The sequence below is a fragment of the Myotis lucifugus genome, unplaced genomic scaffold, assembly GCF_000147115.1.
Source record: "Myotis lucifugus unplaced genomic scaffold, Myoluc2.0 scaffold_1, whole genome shotgun sequence".
In the NCBI taxonomy this organism is placed as follows: Eukaryota; Metazoa; Chordata; class Mammalia; order Chiroptera; family Vespertilionidae; genus Myotis; species Myotis lucifugus.
In genome coordinates, this window is record NW_005871049.1 from 13,061,638 (window position 1) to 13,078,996 (window position 17,359).

General features: G+C 45.3%; 1 protein-coding gene across 2 annotated transcripts in view; it reads right to left on the bottom strand.

Moving 5' to 3' along the window:
• Window positions 1-17,359, bottom strand: part of TBC1D9 (TBC1 domain family member 9) — an 82,928-nt gene that overhangs the window by 2,659 nt on the left and 62,910 nt on the right. For both annotated transcript variants that reach the window (XM_023754599.1, XM_023754601.1), the window contains 10 exons: window positions 15,076-15,193; window positions 14,520-14,805; window positions 14,109-14,238; window positions 12,194-12,292; window positions 11,955-12,023; window positions 7,834-8,074; window positions 5,144-5,209; window positions 4,518-4,604; window positions 697-771; window positions 506-609 (listed from right to left, as the gene is read on the bottom strand). In XM_023754599.1, the coding sequence (XP_023610367.1) occupies window positions 506-609; window positions 697-771; window positions 4,518-4,604; window positions 5,144-5,209; window positions 7,834-8,074; window positions 11,955-12,023; window positions 12,194-12,292; window positions 14,109-14,238; window positions 14,520-14,805; window positions 15,076-15,193 (1,275 nt within the window). The remainder of the gene's footprint in view (window positions 1-505; window positions 610-696; window positions 772-4,517; window positions 4,605-5,143; window positions 5,210-7,833; window positions 8,075-11,954; window positions 12,024-12,193; window positions 12,293-14,108; window positions 14,239-14,519; window positions 14,806-15,075; window positions 15,194-17,359) is intronic.

Here is a 17,359-nt window from a genome sequence, read left to right on the forward strand (position 1 = left end):
CAGCCTGGTCTTTTGAGTATCTGAGGGTGTTCTTAATGACTGGGATGAGGTGTGGACTCTCAAAATTTGGATATTTTGCCCTAACCGGTTTGGCTCAGTGGATAGAGCGTCGGCCTGTGGACTGAAGGATCCCAGGTTCGATTCCGGTCAAGGGCATGTACCTTGGTTGCGGGCACAATCCCAATAGGGGGTGTGCAGGAGGCAGCTGATCAATGTTTCTCTCTCATCGATGTTTCTAACTCTCTATCCCTCTCCCTTCCTCTCTGTAAAACATCAATAAAATATATTTTTTTAAAAATTTGGATATTTTGTGATTCACATTTTCTCTGAGAGGTCATTTTCTCACAACTGAGCATATTTTTGATGCAAAAATAGGTGTAAACAGATACTACCTAAGTGCCCAAGCTACCATTGCCTTTGAGGGGTATTTATTCTGTATTTATCTACGACCAGGAAACAGAGTCGTCAGGTTTAATATGAATGAACTGAACTGTCGAGAGCTTACCTGATTCAATTTGGGTAAATCCTTTGCATTCTTTGATTTTGACTTGTTTTCTGTAGTCCAGAGCCTCAGATAAATACGATTTTCTTGAGAATTTGCCCTCTTCCCTAAAACCCAGATATGAAGAAGTGTTCAAACACCAAGAAACAGTGTCCAACCCGCAGGAAGGTAAACGTATAGAAGGGAGTCTGTACCTCTGTCTGGCTTCAGACTCACGGTGACGAAGCCATCGTCTGCGCTGTGCTTGCTTCTGCTCTCCAAGCCAACCACTGCCAAGGAATGTTCAGAAGAAAAAGTAGACTGTTACGCAATGAACCTGTCCATTTAGCATTTGTAGTAGGAAACAGGGAGACCACTAGGTAGGGTTGTCTGACTTAGCAAAAACAAAACAAAACAAAAACCCAGCACTGAGTTAAATTTGAATTGAAGATCAACAACAAATCGTGTTTTAGTGTGTGTCCCAAATAGTGCCTGGGACACACATGCTAAACAAACTGCCGACTGCTTGTTTGAAATCAAATTTTACGGGCTGTCCCGTAATTTATCTGACAACCCTATTTCTAGGTGAAGAAATACCCCCCTCAGGATGCTTTATCACAACCGGGGTTTAGTGTACAACCAGGAAATAAAGGGATGACAACACGGCGTCTTCAGGACAGAAAAAGGGGTGGGGCTTGCTCCGGCGAATTTTGATTTCCCTCCTCCCGTTACACTGCCATCCTAGCTTTGCAACCAGGAGACGGATTTTCTGTCAGGCCCCGAAAAAGACCAAAAACTCACTTTCTAAAAACAAATGGAAATCCAAGTTGATAAAGGAAACAAATGTTATATGTTTCAAAACTCCTTCAGATTTATAATCTGGCATTTCGAAAATATGACTTTCCAGGAAACCACTTTTAACTTTTTTTTTCCTTCTTGAAACGGGAGGTTACAAAGCACATGGGCACTTTGAAAGAGAGAGGACAGCACCAGCTTCCGTCAGTGTCAGCGGTGGGAGGGCCTGCAGCGCTTCTTCAACCATCCACAAGGGGACTGACTGACTGCCCAGTATCTGACCTTGACTGCATTTAGTGTCGAAGCAATCCCAGTGGCTTTGAAGACAGAGTGAGGACAACATACTACGTGTCATTGAGAAAGTCCTCTCCTCTTCACGTTGAAATGATTTAGCCAACAAATATAGGTATTCAAAACTAATGTACGGTAAGCCCATGCAATGGATAGCATACAACCATTTAAAACCATGTTTTTAGAGAATGTTTAATGATGTGGTAGCATGCTTACTGGATGTGAAGTGAAAAAACAGGATATAAAACTGCAGAGGCAGTTTGATCCCAATTTTTATATATAACTATAATTACATATATGAATAAAAAAGACTGAAAAGAAATATTTCAAGATATTATTAGTTATTATTGTATTACAAGCTTTAAAGATCTCTTTAGCTTATTTTATATGTTATATCTGTTTTTAAAATTTCAACACAAAGCAATAGTACCTTTGGAGTTGGCTGCCTGAGGTCACCTAGGTAATAGCATACAGATTCTGTCCAAAGCACTGACCCTCAATTCCTAGTGCCAACAATAGTGAGTCTGGGTCTGGCTCACTCCTCTATAGACTCAGTGACTTAGGGCTCACAGTTAAAGGCAGGTCTCAGCTGTGCTTATTCTGGGATGGCAGGATTTAAGAGGCAAAAGGACTCAGGATCAACCCATGTTTACTGTCAGACTTGGGCAAGCCATGGAGCTGCCTCAGGATGAATTAGAAGGCAGATAACCCACTGCAGTGGCAAGCTGAGAGACGCTGCTTAATCATGCAAGACAAAGCAGTACGGGACTTAATGTAATAAGTTGGGGATATACACAACGAGATGGATCATGTCTCTGTGGACCTAATAACCACAGAGGCAGCACTTGGCAAGCTTTTTCTGTAAAGGGCCAGACAGTAAATGCAGGGTGAGGTAGTTGTTCGTATGAAAAACAGTACAATAATTAACAACTAACAATACAAAGATAAACTCTGTGTTTCACGTACTCAGAAGTATAAATCTACTTTCGCCCACCCTCTATCTTAGGCCCTGCAGGCAGTGTGTCTCCGCCCCAGCTCCCAAGTCCACCTCTGTAGCATGAAAGCAGCCATGGACAACATACAAATGAATAATAGCTTGGCTGTGTTCCAAAAAACTTTATTTATAGGAACTAAAGTTTAAAATTTGATACAATTTTCCCATATCATGAAAGATTACTTGTCATTTTTTTAAAAAAACCATTTAAAAATGTCAGAACCATTCTGAGTGCACAGGCTGTGCAAAACAGGCCGTGGGCCAGATCTGCCCCCCCCCCCCCCCCCCCCCGGGCTGGAATTTGCAGACATCTATCACAGAGCAAAGGCGGATCTGAGAGAACGCTTTCTGATACAATGCTTGTCCGGACTGTGGACAGCAGCATAGTAACAGCATGACGAGCTTACTGAGCCTGACCCGACAGGGAGAGGGGAGCAGAGTGTACAGCCTGGCGGAATGTCTTCTCTAAGCTAGTGGACATGAGGCCCATGATCCCTTCAGTGGGCTGAAGTACCTGCCCCCCAATAGTTGCCCAAATTCAAAAATCTTATCAAGTAACATATCAGGCAAGCATAGCCATATACTAGGTGTACCAGTTAATAATGCGGATTTTTTTTCACTAGATGGAGTTACACATATGTTGATATATACGCGATTTGATATGTATGTATGTATGCTATTTTGTTGTATTGACAACAAGCTTCAAAACTTCATATGTCAAATTTGCTGAAGGTGTTAATATCATAGATATTTTTACGCTTAAAAATGTTGTTTTGTGCCAAAAAAAGCATTTGCAGGAAGTTTTAATTCATTACTTTGTTTTGAAGAAAAGGGCTGCTGAACACTTCAGGAAGCTTATGGTGAACACGCTCCATCTCAAGATACTTGTGAACGCTGGTTTAAATGCTTTAAAAGTGATGATTTCGATGTGAAAGACAACATCCAGGTCAATAGAAAAAGTTTGAAGACCAACAATTACAAGCATTATTGGATGAAGATTCGTGTCAAACTCAAAAACAACTTGCAGAAAGATTAAACATCGCTCAGCAAACAATTTCCGATCGTTTACAAGCAATGGGAAAGATTTTAAAGGAAGGAAAATGGGTGCCACATCAACTGAACAAAAGACAAATGGAAAACCGAAAAGTTATCAGTAAAATGTTGCTTCAAAGGCACGAAAAAAAGTCTTTTTTGCATTGAACTGTGACTGGCGATGAAAAGTGGATTTATTTTGAGAATCCCAAATGCACAAAATCATGGGTTGATCCAGGTCAACCATCAACATTGACTGCAAGGCCAAATCGCTTCAGAAAGAAGACAATGCTCTGTGTTTGGTGGGATCAGGAAGGTGTGGTGTATTATGAGCTTCTAAAACCAGGTGAAACTGTTCATACTCATACTATGGACAACAAATAGTCAATTTGAACCACGCTTTGATCGTAAAACGACCAGAATGTGCCAGAAAACACACAGAGTAATTTTGCTTCATGATAACGCACCATTACACACTTTAAAACCAGTTAAAGACACGTTAAAAGATCTTGCCTGGGAAGTATTAACCCACCCGCTGTATTCACCAGACCTTGCTCCTTCAGATGACCACTTGTTCCAATCGAAGGCACATGCACTTTCTGAGCAGCATTTCAAAACGTACGAAGAAGTGGAAAATTGGGTGTCTGAATGGTTTGCCTCAAAACAAGAAAAGTTCTATTGGGATGGTATCCACAAATTACCTGAAAGATGGGGGAAATGTGTAGCTAGTGATGGACATTACTTTGAATAAAGCACTTTTGATGTTTCTTTTGAAATTGTGTTTTCTTTGATTACAAAATCTGCCATTATTAACCGGTACACCTAGTTACTTCTTTGACTGACTAGCTTTGGAGGTAACTTTTTCCAGTGGCAGAGGGCTCTGTGGAAGAGAAATATAGTACCCTGGTGAAAAAAGCCACTTACCATGTGTGCATTCTGGGGTGATATCTTCAAAGAAATACTGAGTTGCTTCAAAAGCAGAATCTGGCTCGTCTTGATCAGAGGAGGGCTCTGGAGAGGGCGGGAAAGGTCATTCTCACACAGGCAGGGCCACGACTGCTGACCCTGTGCTGTACTCGTTAAAGAAGTGACCCAGGACAGGATGAGGCACTAACGGTACCCAGGTGGGGGAGGGTCACAACCTAAAGTTTTACCCTGTCTCTATCCTAGCGCCAACTCCTTCTCTAATTGTTTTGTTAGATCCCAGCTGGAGGCCAACGTTGTTTAAAACTTACATTCTCATCCATCTTTCCTACTTGTTTCTGTCAGGGCTAGAACTACTGTCCCTAGCTTCAGCATCTCAGAGTCTCTGGAATTTCATGTGCTGCCAAATGCTAGTTATTCTTTCTCTCGCAGAGACTGCTCTTTGCTGTCAACACAACTCATACTCTGACAGGTAAATGACTGCAGACTCAAGGAGCCGACTCAGGAAGTTACGTAGAGCGTCATTATTCAGTTCATTCTTAGTGACCAGTGAGTGATTTTGTGTATCGGAAAGAGGCAAACAGGTCATGGTTACGTGTATGTGCCGCTGTGTGTGGCTCACTTACCAGGCAAGACGTGCATTTTGTACAGGAGTTTGAGTTTCTCTGTGAGGTCCCCATGGCAGGCGGCACCTAGAATTCCCAAAACACCAACATGAAATGCACCGTGTGTTAGAAACTCCTCCAGGCTTAGCATTCCCCGGAAAAGTCTACTTTTTACAAGTTGAAACCAAGACTCGAGGTCACAGAAGGTCTGGCCAGGGCATGATTGGGTCAAGAGCTCTGGAACCAGGATTCCTGGTTTCAAACCCTTTGTTCTTAGTCTGTGACCTTGGGAGAGTCAGGTAGGAAACAATCAGAGGTTCACACCGAGCCCAAGGTACTAGAGAACTCTCAGTGGAAACTGACTCATTCAACATTGCACTTTGGGGCCAGTGTTCAGTCACGCAATCACCGACTTCCAGATGCTTCCACCTTCTCCATTCACAATGAGGTGCACCTAGTTACTTCTTTGACTGACTAGCTTTGGAGGTAACTTTTTCCAGTGGCAGAGGGCTCTGGATAATGGCGGATTTTGTAATCTGTCCAACGACCAGCTGCGTCACGGCATCTGTGATGTGTTTAGAGACTCTTAACTTTCGGCAACACAACTGGAGAAGGAGATACAGCTAATTCATGGCTGCTGATAGCAATCCCTTATTTCTAATTTCATTATAGACCATTTATTTGTTCAGATTTCTAGAGGAATCTTTCTGGGGATTGATATTAAAATTACAGATCCATCTTCAGCAACTTTCATGTTTTAATTTTTAAAAACTTGAACAGAATTTCGCTTTTCTGGCCAACTTGTCTGTCTCCATCACTGTACCTGACCCATGTGCCCGACAACAGCTCAGAATTCTCCCAGTCATCTGGGCGGTGGCTTGCTCTGCTCAAGAACTCCCTGCATTTTAAGAGGCTTACGTATTCTTTTTCCACGTTTTCTCTCTTTTGGACTCTCCTTTATTGATAATTTTGTAAAGTATTTTTCTTATTGGAGTTGACTGCACTAAGTAAATTAAATATTTCTATTTATCTCTATCACGTTCTATATGCAGAACCTCTCTTTTTCCTCTTCCTTATTCTTGTTCAAAGATAATTTTTAAAAGAACAACCCTTTTTCATAGACACCAATATAATAGTAAGTTAGGGTAGGGTCAAAGGGGTCCTTAGCCTTGTCTGGATTGTCTTACTTTTTTAAAAAGTCGAATACCTAAGTATATTCTATGTGTACTTAAAAATTAATAACTCCTTCTTTGCTAAAAAACAAAACAAAACAAAAACAAAAAACACATCGTGTTTGCTGTCTTTGGCATGGAGTATAGGAAAAAATGAGCTTTTGAGACAGCACTCATACAAACCCTGGGCCCAGCGTGTGCTAACTGTGCGTCCAGTTCAGTTCAATAACAGATAAATGTCCCAGCAAGTTACTTAACTTCTCTGAGCTTCCATTTCTTTAACTGAAAATGAGAAATCTAATAATAAGCACATAGGTAGTAATAGTAACAGCACACACCGTGCCTCCAGGAGGCCTGGGTTTGAACTACAGCTTTGCCGTGTCCTTTAGGCACAGGAAATGCACACGAAGCATGCGGGCAATGACTGGCTCAGGGTCAATGCTGTGTAAATGTTAGACATCATACTGCTGTGACCTCAAAGAACTGTTGTCTGGATGCAGTGGTTAAGGACAAAGTCCACAGCATCAGAACAGTGCCTGCACAGCATCAAGGCCAGTTCCTCCACGGCCCCATATTTTTGAGTACTTTACACAAGTAATTTTTTCTTACCTAAGAGAACCTCATCTACACCTCTTCGCCTTTTTAAAGACCATCAGCTTTCTCTGGCCTTCCAATCACTATTCTGAAAGATTCAGGGCACTTTTTGGAACCATCATTGGCTCTGTGCCTGCCACCTTCATCCTTCCTGGGCATGTCCTTTTAAAGTATGTGGCCCAAGGTCACCAAGTGGCACAATTAGGAAAAGAACATTTTTCCTTCTTCTCTCATTCTGGCAGCCTGACAATGCCTGCTACACCCAGGACTCGTATCTGTCGGCCAAGCTCAACTACGAGGTGGCCTTTCCCCTCAATGCCAAGTGAAGGAGAGTCCACTAGGATAGAGGGCAGTGAGCAGGTCAGACAGCAAGGCTGCCAGGCAGAAACCACACGCTGCTGGTGAGGGGTGGGTGTGCCTTCTCGTGAGCCACGGTCCTTCCTCCCCGCTAACTGCTCGCTAATGAGAGAAAAGGCTGCCCTGCAGACTGCGGAGCTGTGTGCTTCTCTCAGGCCTTTATTAAAAACATCATGAAATGCTTCTTTGAAATTTAATGAAACATTTTATATAGAGTAAAAATATAATTTTTTTTGGTCAAAGAAAAGCAATCTGCCCAAACATTCTTTTTCTCCTGTAAAGGTATCACGGTCTGTGGTTTCAGTGTTGAGGTTGGCATTTTATTGTCTTGCGAATTCTCTGATTTTTTTTTAACTAGTGGTGGGGCCTATCTAATGTCGAAGACAATGATTTAATAATATAGTATATCCATGAGCTCAAAATGAGTTTTACAATCAGTTTGCAAGCCCTAAATGTGCCGCTCTGCCCTCTAACCCCAATCTTCTGAGGCAGTGAGGGCTGTGGCCCCGGGGCCAGCCAGCACTGCGCACCACAGGCGTTACTACCCGCCGTGCCCTCCCAGATCATGCAGCCACATCACATCCTTACTCAGCCCAGAGACAAACTCTCGGAAGTTAATCAGAGAGTCTCCGTTTTCGTCTAGTAACTGGAACAGGCGGGAGGCCAGCACGTCGGAGTGAGCTCCACAGGCCCAGGGAAAGAGAAGAGCAAACATCCCCTTGAACTGCTCGAAGTCAATGCGGTACTGTTCGAGGTAAGGCAGGCTGGGGTCGTGCCGGTCCAGTGCGTTGCTGCTCCCGCCCCAGTAGCAGCTGGTGAGATGTTCTGCCTGAAAACACAAAGGACAGGACGGTTCGGAGGACTCCACCTCAGAGCAGGTGCCAGGGAGAAAAGGCCGCCCTCACGTTTGGAAACAGGCTTGTGGTCAACCCGTGTGCACCTCCTGGGGCACCGCTCTGGTCTCAGGGCTCCTCTGTCTCCTCCTCCTGTTCTATCTCCACCTGAACCCCTCTCAACCGCCCCTGCTCCATGGCAACCATCTCTGCAGTTCACATGGGGCAGGAAAGATCTGGTTCAGTTACTGGAGTAGGTGAAGAAAGGGAACCCCCACCCCAGTCTTCTTCCTCTTATGCACACCCTCTAAGCATTTTAAGAAATAACTCCCATGAAGACGAACACTTTTTTTTATTTAAAAGAAATAAAGAGAACGTTAACCTGAAAAGCATCCGTCATTTAGGCCATGTGGCCACTTTGTTCTCTGGGTGAGAATGACAAAGTCCAGGTGTTACAACAGGGTAGTAACACCTGTGGTGCGCAGTGCTGGCTGGCCCCAGGTCATCCAACCCGTCAGCCAGAGCCGGCCATAATGACACTCTGTGTCCCAGTCCATAATTTACTGTCCCATAAACCCTCAGCCTCCTGGTCACCAAAATCACACAAACATCATCCTAGCCATGCAGCATTCAAGCTGCGAGCGGGTGGCCCTCCTCTCTCTCATCTGAAATAGCTTAGGGCAGGCAGGGGGAGGAGCCACTGTGGGGAGGAGCGGAGCAGAGAGAGCTTCCTGTTTCTGTCCTTGGAAGGGAGGCAGCCTCTCTCCTCCTGAGGTCATATTGATTGTGGAAGAAACAGATGCCTGTTCTAGGAAGACCGCAAAGATCACACATATAGAAAGGACCAGAGGAATCCGCCCTCCTCACCCCCCCACTGCCCCCCTACACACACACACGTTAGTGCTGGGTGGTAGGTGGGGGAGGAGATGGCCATGAAAACGGCTGCATTTTTATTTAATTCCCTATTTTACTATTTCACTATAAGCATGTATAAATATTACCACAGAACAAAGCACTTTCAGAACAGTTCTTTCCCCCTCGCCCAGAGGTTCTGAAAAGGTGGGGAGGGAGTCTGTTGTGAGTGTGAAGCAATTCCATTTTGCTCTCACTTACAAAGGAGCAAAGACCAATGTCTTTATCGCAGTGGTGTACTGGGGATTGCAGCTAACAACCTAGAAAAGAGGGGAGGAGGAGTAGGGATGAGAGGAGGAAGAAGAGGTGGAAAAAAGAGGCAAAACCAGGTTTTCTGCAATGTAGTCCTGGGAGAATACTGGGAGGCTGTGGTAGTTCACCGGGGCTTGGGGACGCATTCCAGGTTACGGGCAGAGGCAGGGGTGATGTCAGAGGAAGGAGGTGGAGGCTGAAGTCCCAGGGGCTGTACTGTACTCTGATCTATCACCAGTGATGCCCGTCTCTGGGTGGCACGTGTTGGTGACACATCCCTGGGAGGGGTCCCCTTTACCTGAATGATGTCGGTGGATAAAGGTTACCCAGGGCATCCTATATAATAAAAGGCTAATATGCAAATTGTCCCCTCCACCAGGAGTTTGACCAGGGGGTGGGGTCGGCCAGCCAACCTCCCACATCCCCTCCCCCATGCAGGCCTCGCCCCTGATAGGCCCCAATCAGGGCAGGCTGGCTGGAGCCCACTCGGTGCATGAATTCGTGCATTGGGCCTCTGGTTTCCTCCTAACTAAGGCACCCACGGGACTTTGAAACCAGCCTGAATGTGGTAGAGACACTTTCACGGCGCTCATAACCCTCAGGAAAGACAAGCCGTGAAGATCATCATCGCCCTGCTCTGGGCTGAATCCCACAGCCCATCATCTGGGGACGGGGCGCAGAGATTGAAAAAGAACCGAATTGATGAACTGGAAAAAGTTCAAAAGAAACTAGGGCAAATTTCCACCAAATCTGTGTCAAGGTGGCAGCCTTTCACCTTTCCTACCAAGTTTTAGCCCAAAGCCCAACAGTATGTGCCTTGGAGAGGACGGCATTTTACCTTTGCAGCTGCAGGGACCCCCCCGAGAAGAGCTGAAAGGTCTGGTAGGGTGGGTGTCTGACACATAGTCCTGTCTCCATAGTGTTTAATAAGTTAAAGCCAGTTAGTGTTCAAAGACTCAAGACAGAGTCCATAACTGAAGTTTTTATTTTGGTTGCAGAGACTCCTTCCCATCCCTGCCACCAATGAGGGTCTCGGATTCTTTCTCGGGGTGGGGAACTCGTGTTTGTAATACACCGAGGGCAGGGTTACTGAGCGTAAGAAACGCTGGCTTTCTTCAGGCACAACCTAAGGGTACGGATGACACACCTTGTACCTGCAGGCGCACGGACGAGAGTGAAGGGTGCTCAGGTAAGAAGTGGCTCCACTGATCTCTGCAGCTGGGACTTCTCACCGCCAGCCCCGTCCCTCCTTTTCCGGGTGTCCCCTATGTCGGCCTCCTCTTTCTAATGCATGTCCCTTTCCATTATCTGTCCATGGTCTTGCTGCCTCCAGCTGCTACTCCCAATTCTGTTCAGTTACCCCAAATCCTGGCCCTCTCTCCCTACTCCCCTGTGAGGCAGAGCTCTTCCCGGTCCTCAGAACCCCTTCAAAATCGGATCTCAATTGGATCATTATATTTTTTTGTTTTGCTTCAACTTGGATCATTATCTTTGTCCTTTAAGAAACAAAGAGGGACCCTTTTCTTATCGATAACCACTTACACCAAGCGATTAGCTGCAGGGCTTCAGCGATATGGGTAAATGGCACATTATGGAGACTTCACTCTCAAGTGCTAAATGGAGGCTGGTGGGGGCGCTGTTGTCCACTCTGTGGGTCATAGGGCTGGGTGGACAAAGCACATCACTAACCAGCTATGAAACCTCAGTCTCTCTGTGCCCACATCCAAAGCATGTAGAGTGTGTACCAGATTGATAATTAATCACAATTTACTTCTGTACTCAGCATACATGTTTGGAGCACCTACCGGGGTCAGACAGTATGCCCGACATCAGTGAAACTAAAATAAATAGAACATCCCAATACAGCTATCACATTCTGATTCTAAATTCTATTCGTGTTCAACTCGGACCTTTATGTTTGTGCCTTTATGGTTTGTTCTCATACTATCTTTGGGTCGGGGATCAAACCTGTAACCCAGGTACATGCCCTTGACTGGGAATTGAACCTGCAACCCCTTGGTGGGTGGGCCGACATTCCAACCACTGAATCACACTGGCCAGGGCTGTTCCTGTACGAATTTTACAGTCCTCAATACAGCCAAGTTTATTTCTGGCAGTAAAAGACACCATATACAAGCTACCCAGTTAGAGGTCGTGATAAAATTGGTACCTGCATAAAAGGCATCTTTTAAATTTTTCCCCTGTCAATTGCACATTTTCACCTAAGATGTTCATAATGATGGCTATGACTAAACTATTTTTTTCTAAAGAAAAAAAATCTGCATTGCTTTACTTCAATAACATAATATTTTCTGGTATGGGCTGAATGATGAAATGGAAATCACAAAAATGTAGGTTCGAATGGGAAAAGACATGCAGGTTATGATTAGAATAACACAAGAATAAACTGTTTTGTGTACTCACAGCTGTAAACCTACTTTTGTGCACCCCTATATATAAAGTAGTAAGTCCAAGGAAATTGATAAAATATTATATGGAGTAGAAGAAAGCTAACACATCCACTTTGAGTTAGAAGAATATGTTTATTTTTCATATTAGTATTCCATTTTTATGCTCTCAGCTCTATCTTCCTATTTATGCACACCGTAACTCACGCTTTCCCTTAAAAATGTAACAGAAAAATCTAGAATTTAATTATTAAAGTGAATTTTTTAATCCCCTGAATGTACACAAATTTACTTTGAAACTCACCTTGAAAAGAGCATACAGTTCTTCTAGTTCGTCGATGGTAAAGGACGTTTCTGTCACAATGGTCCGCACCTATTAAAAGAACAAATACAACGAGTTTCATAAACTCCAAAATGTCACGTTGGGCAAGTTCCTGATTTTCTTCTAAGCCATCGCCCGTGTGTCAGCAGGGATTTCTGAGCCGGCAGGAGTGCGAGGAAGGTGGGGGGAAGAGGCCACAGGCTGGTTCTCCAAGGACTCACCACATTCCGTTTGGTGGTGTCCTCCAGCGTCTGGATCACTTTCAGTCTCTGTTTGAATCTCATCTGCTCAATCAAGTCTGCCCGGATCGTTCCAAATTTCTGGAAGAGAGCAAGATTGGCGTTTCTGAGAAACCTGCTAAAGCACCCAGTGTGGTGTCTGCAGGACTGATGGAGACACAATCCTGGCACATATGAGCCGTCTGGAACATTAGGAAGCTCTGTTTTTTTCAACGTCATATAAATGAAATGGCACAGAATGTTCTCTTTTGGCTCTGGTTCATGTCACTCAGCATGAGGATTGTGAGATTTATCCAAATTGCTCATGTTCATTGCTGCTGAGTAATTTACTGTGTCCTGGGCCCTCCAGAAAGGTCACCTCGGTGTCTGAGTCCACCTGAGGCTGGGACTTTGTCTTTTCCTTCTGGATAACTCTACAGAACTGCTGAGCATCACCCACAGGTCCCACTCAGAGGAAAACTGTCCATCCAATCGTCACTACAATCCCTCCCAGTGGGGGCTGGGGAGGGCACACCATGAGTGAGATTCTCCCCCTCGAGGCATTTATGAATAAAGCTATCATCTCTCCTCACCAGAAATTGATGAGAAATTAGATCAACATATCAGAGCAACCTCCCGACAACTGGGGGGGTGCCTGACCAGGTCTCAGAGCTGAATGTGCTCCAGTATCTCCCCTACTTTTCTATTCTCCAGGCTGATTATCCGGGAGCACAGAAAGAAATGTGTGGCGAGCCTCTGGTGTCATGCGTCCATCCAAACCAGGTTATCATCGGCTCTGTGACGAGTGGCCCCATTCTGCAACTAGGGCAGTGACTCTCAGCCCTCCCTGGGCACTGGAATCAGCTGGGGAACTTTTAAAAAATGCTTATTCTGCCCTAACTGGTTTGGCTCAGTGGATAGAGCGTCAGCCTGCAGACTCAAGGGTCCCAGGTTCGATTCAGGTCAAAGGCATGTACCTTGGTTTCGGGTATATTCCCAGTAGGGGGTGTGCAGGAGGCAGCTGATCGATGTTTCTCTCTCATCAATGTTTCTAACTCTCTATCCCTCTCCCTTCCTCTCTGTAAAAAATCAAGAAAATATATATTTTTTTAAATAAATGCTTATTCTTGGCCTCATGCCAGAGATTCAGATAGAATTGGTCTGCAATGGAGCCTGTGAATTTATATTTTTTTAAAATTGGCTTACAAATTTTTTAAAGTGATTTGAAAGGATTGAAAGCCACCAAGTCTAAGGTTAAGTAGGGAAAAAAGATAAACCATGAGGAGTTATGGGCACTGAGTGCTTGGAGCTTCACAAACCACCAGATGCTATGAGACGCATGACACTGTGGTTCCTTCACCCTGAGCAGCTCCACTTTGTGATTCAAGAACAGATCGAGGGTCACGGTGGGCCAGAAGGCAGCTTCCCAACTAGGCCCAGCAATTCTAGAGGATTCACAGGGCTGGTTCTTCTCCAGGATGGTGCAGGGTATTCTATGTGCCCTGGATTGAAGAGGATTGGCTTAGCTACTTCAGAGAAGACCTGGCACTTGGCATGAGAATAGGAAGTGAACTGGCGTGTGCAGGTCAACCTCCCCAGGCCTGCTCTCAACAGCCCCACCTCAGTCCACCCAGAGTTGAATCTGAGCTGCCACTCAACCAGGTTTCAGGGTGGGCGTAAGAACTGGAGGGTGAGAACCTGTCATGCCATATGCTCCACGGTATTACATTACAGCCAGCAGAAGTCATGGACCCCATTCAGTGTCCATCTCTGCAGCTCAAAGCTGTTAGCTGGGAGGTAGCTACTTGCTCCAGCAACTAGTTCTCGGCAGGTAAAAGGAAGCAGGTACCCCCAGGGGTCAGCAACAGAAGTGACACTCTCCGAGCGCTGTGACACTGAGCCAGGAAGCAAGTCTTACCTCATAGGAGGTTCGGATGAGTCTGAAGATGTCCACCTCGGGGTAAGGCTCTACGTCATCACTAAGCAGGGAGTGGAGGTGAGGAATGGGAGGCAGTGTGCTGTCTTTATTGGTCACACTGTCTAAGTACCTGGAAGAAGAAACGAATCAGGAGGCTAAGCTGAAATTCTCCCATCACAGTTCACACATTTTCTGCAAACTCTGCACTTGAAAACAAAAGACTAGAAGTTCCTTAATGAAGTCAAATTCCCTTAACTCCTAAAACAAAGCATAAGAAAATGAATACTCAGCCACCAAGAGAAGTGGGCCTGATGACTACCACCCAGCCAATTAAGACTCATGAAACCCAGGAGGAAACAGAAGTAACAGGGAAGATCCAGATGTGACTTTCAAGGAGCCTTAGTACACTACCTTCCCAAAACGGTCATGGCCTCCCCGTCGTCCTTACAGTTCAACAGTTTGTCCACATTTGCATCCAGCACCGCCAGGGCCAGCTGGAATATGACCTTGATGCCTTCGTAGAAGAAACAGTCAACCACCACAACGGCACTCTCAAAGGGCATCACGCTGAGAAACAGGGTGAGGAACCAAGACAGGGAGATGGTGGAAATGACGCCCAGGTCCTGCATGCAGTCGTAGAGCTGGGGGACGTAGTCTCGCGCCAGTTCCTCGAAGACGCCCTGGTCCACCAGTGCACCTGCAGCAGAGGGCACAAGGGCACCTTCTTACTAACGCACCCCAGCAAATGGCTCACAATTGATGCTGAGACGGACTCTGTCTAACTGTATACAATCTCTATCGAATTCAGCCCTCTTGTTCCCATTGTGGAAAACTGGGGTAGTCTGAAACTTTCCTGCCTAATTAGTGGCTGGAAATTGTGTTGTAGCCGGCATGAGAGCTGTAGAAACAAACACCTTCTTGATGAGATGTGGAAGAAAAGGTAAGTACGTCCCCACCTACCACCTACCAACAACTCTGGTGTTGTAGTAGTCGGGAAGCATGCGCTCGCACAGAGCCACCAGGAGCCAGAAAGCCTCCTCCTCTTTGGCATAAAGCAGCAGCACTGAGGTGACGATATTCATGGCCTACAAGAACGAAAAGATGTCACCAAACACATTTTAACAAATAAGCAAATTTGTTAACCTAAACAATGACTGAATTAGTCTCACAAGGCCCAGCAAACTTCTGGAAAAGGCCAGATGAAATATTTAAAGGCTTTGTAAGCTACACACACATATTCTTTGGAGTTTTATTTTGTCTACAATCCTTTAAAAATGTAAAACCACCCAGCCAGAGTAGCTCAGTCATTGAGTTTCGACCTATGAACCAGGAGGTCACAGTTGGATTCCCTGTCAGGACACATGCCTGGGTTGCTTGCTTGATTCCCAGTGTAGGACACACAGCCGATCAATGATTCTCTCTTATCATTGACTAGTGGCCCGGTGCATGAAATTTGTGCGGGGGGTGGGGGGGTGGGGGGGGCGGTTGTCCCTCAGCCCGGCCTGCACCCTCTCCAATCTGGAACCCCTGCCGGTCAGACATCCCTCTCACAATCTGGGACCGCTGGCTCCTAACCGCTCACCTGCCTGCTTGCCCAATCGCCCCTAATCACTCTGCCTGCCAGCCTGCTCGCCCCCAATTGCCCGCCCCCCCTCGCTGGTCTTCTCGCCCCCAATTTCCCTCCCCTGCTGGCCTCATGGGCCCCAACTGCCCTCCCCTGCTGTACTCATGGCCCTCAACTGCCCTCCCCTGCCAACCTAATCGCTCCCAACTACCCCCTCTGCAGGCCTGCTCTCCTCCAGCTGCTCCCCCCCCACCCCCCGCCAGCCTGTTCGCTCCCAACTGGCTCCCACTGCCGGCCTGCTCTCCCCCAACTGCCCTCCCCTCCTGGCCTGATCGCCCCTAACCACCTCTGCCTCGACTCCGCCACCATGGCTTTGTCCAGAAGGATGTCTGGAAGGTCTCCTGGTCTAATTAGCATATTATCCTTTTATTAGTATAGATATTTCTCTCCCTCTCTCCCCACCCCTCTCTCTACCTTCTTCTCTGAAATCAATAAAAATGTATATTTTTTAAAAAATGTAAAACCACTTAAGTCCTTTGCCTGTAAGTATTAAGGGTCTTCAGGAACACCAATATTCACTGAGAGAGACAGGCAAACCCTCATTCAAACACTTTGCCCAGAGGCTATTTGACAAAGCTTCTTAATCTATCCTAATGGTTTCCATAACCGGGTACACATGGCTTAAGGCTCTCCTCCGAGAACAATGAAACCCTTTAAACTTAAGAGTCCTGGCCTATTATTTCCATCTGGATAAGGAAGGTCCTGATAAGTACGGTGACATACATTCTGGAGTGACCTGCTTTATTAAAAGATATTATCAGATAGCTCTTAGGGAGACAGTCTCAACTACTTTAATAGTCCTCTTAATTAAAAAGAGAACGATCAAAAGACAGATATGAACTCCATTCTATCAGAAGCCAACTAATTCCTGTACTTCTTTTGATCTTCTAGAAACCAGTAATTGTTCATCAGACTTCTATAATATAAATGCCAAAAAAGGTCTAATAGGCTCTTTCTTGTAGTAAGTCTTACTCAATATTTTCCCAAGTGAAATCATTACTAAAATTCCACTTGAGAATTAACCAGATGATTCTAGGTCATGACATGACTGGCCTGGCCAGTTATCAAGTCAAGGTAAGTTTTTTTAAGGGTCTACTTTGTAGCAGGCTCTTGACTAGGTATTGGGGGGTGAAGGATGAGAGTTGATGGGGGGACACAGTGGTAACAAGTTACACAGGACTTAAGTGTTGGTGTCAGAGAGACAGAATAAAGATGTGAAGGTTAATCAATTTGGGGGGTATATTTAAATTGTGCTATCAAATAAATAAAATGTGGTACAAGGAGATTTGCATTGTGTGTGTGTGTGTGTGTGTGTGTGTGTGTTGGAATTAAGCCTTTAGCTTTTAGGTTGATGGCCAGAGAAGGCCTCTCTAAATATGTGGCCTTTAAAACTTAAAGGTCACATTATCTTAGACCTTTCTCGATTGTGGTCTGTGTACTAGTATCAGAGATCATTTTAGTTGGTATGTGCAGCAACACTTTTTTCAATCACATTTAGCAGTTATTGTAATGTGTACTGTATTAATTATAACAATAGCATATAAAAGTTATATTCTCAAGGTCATGATTGCTTAGGACAGTGGTCGGCAAACTGTAGCTCGCGAGCCACATGCGGCTCTTTGGCCCT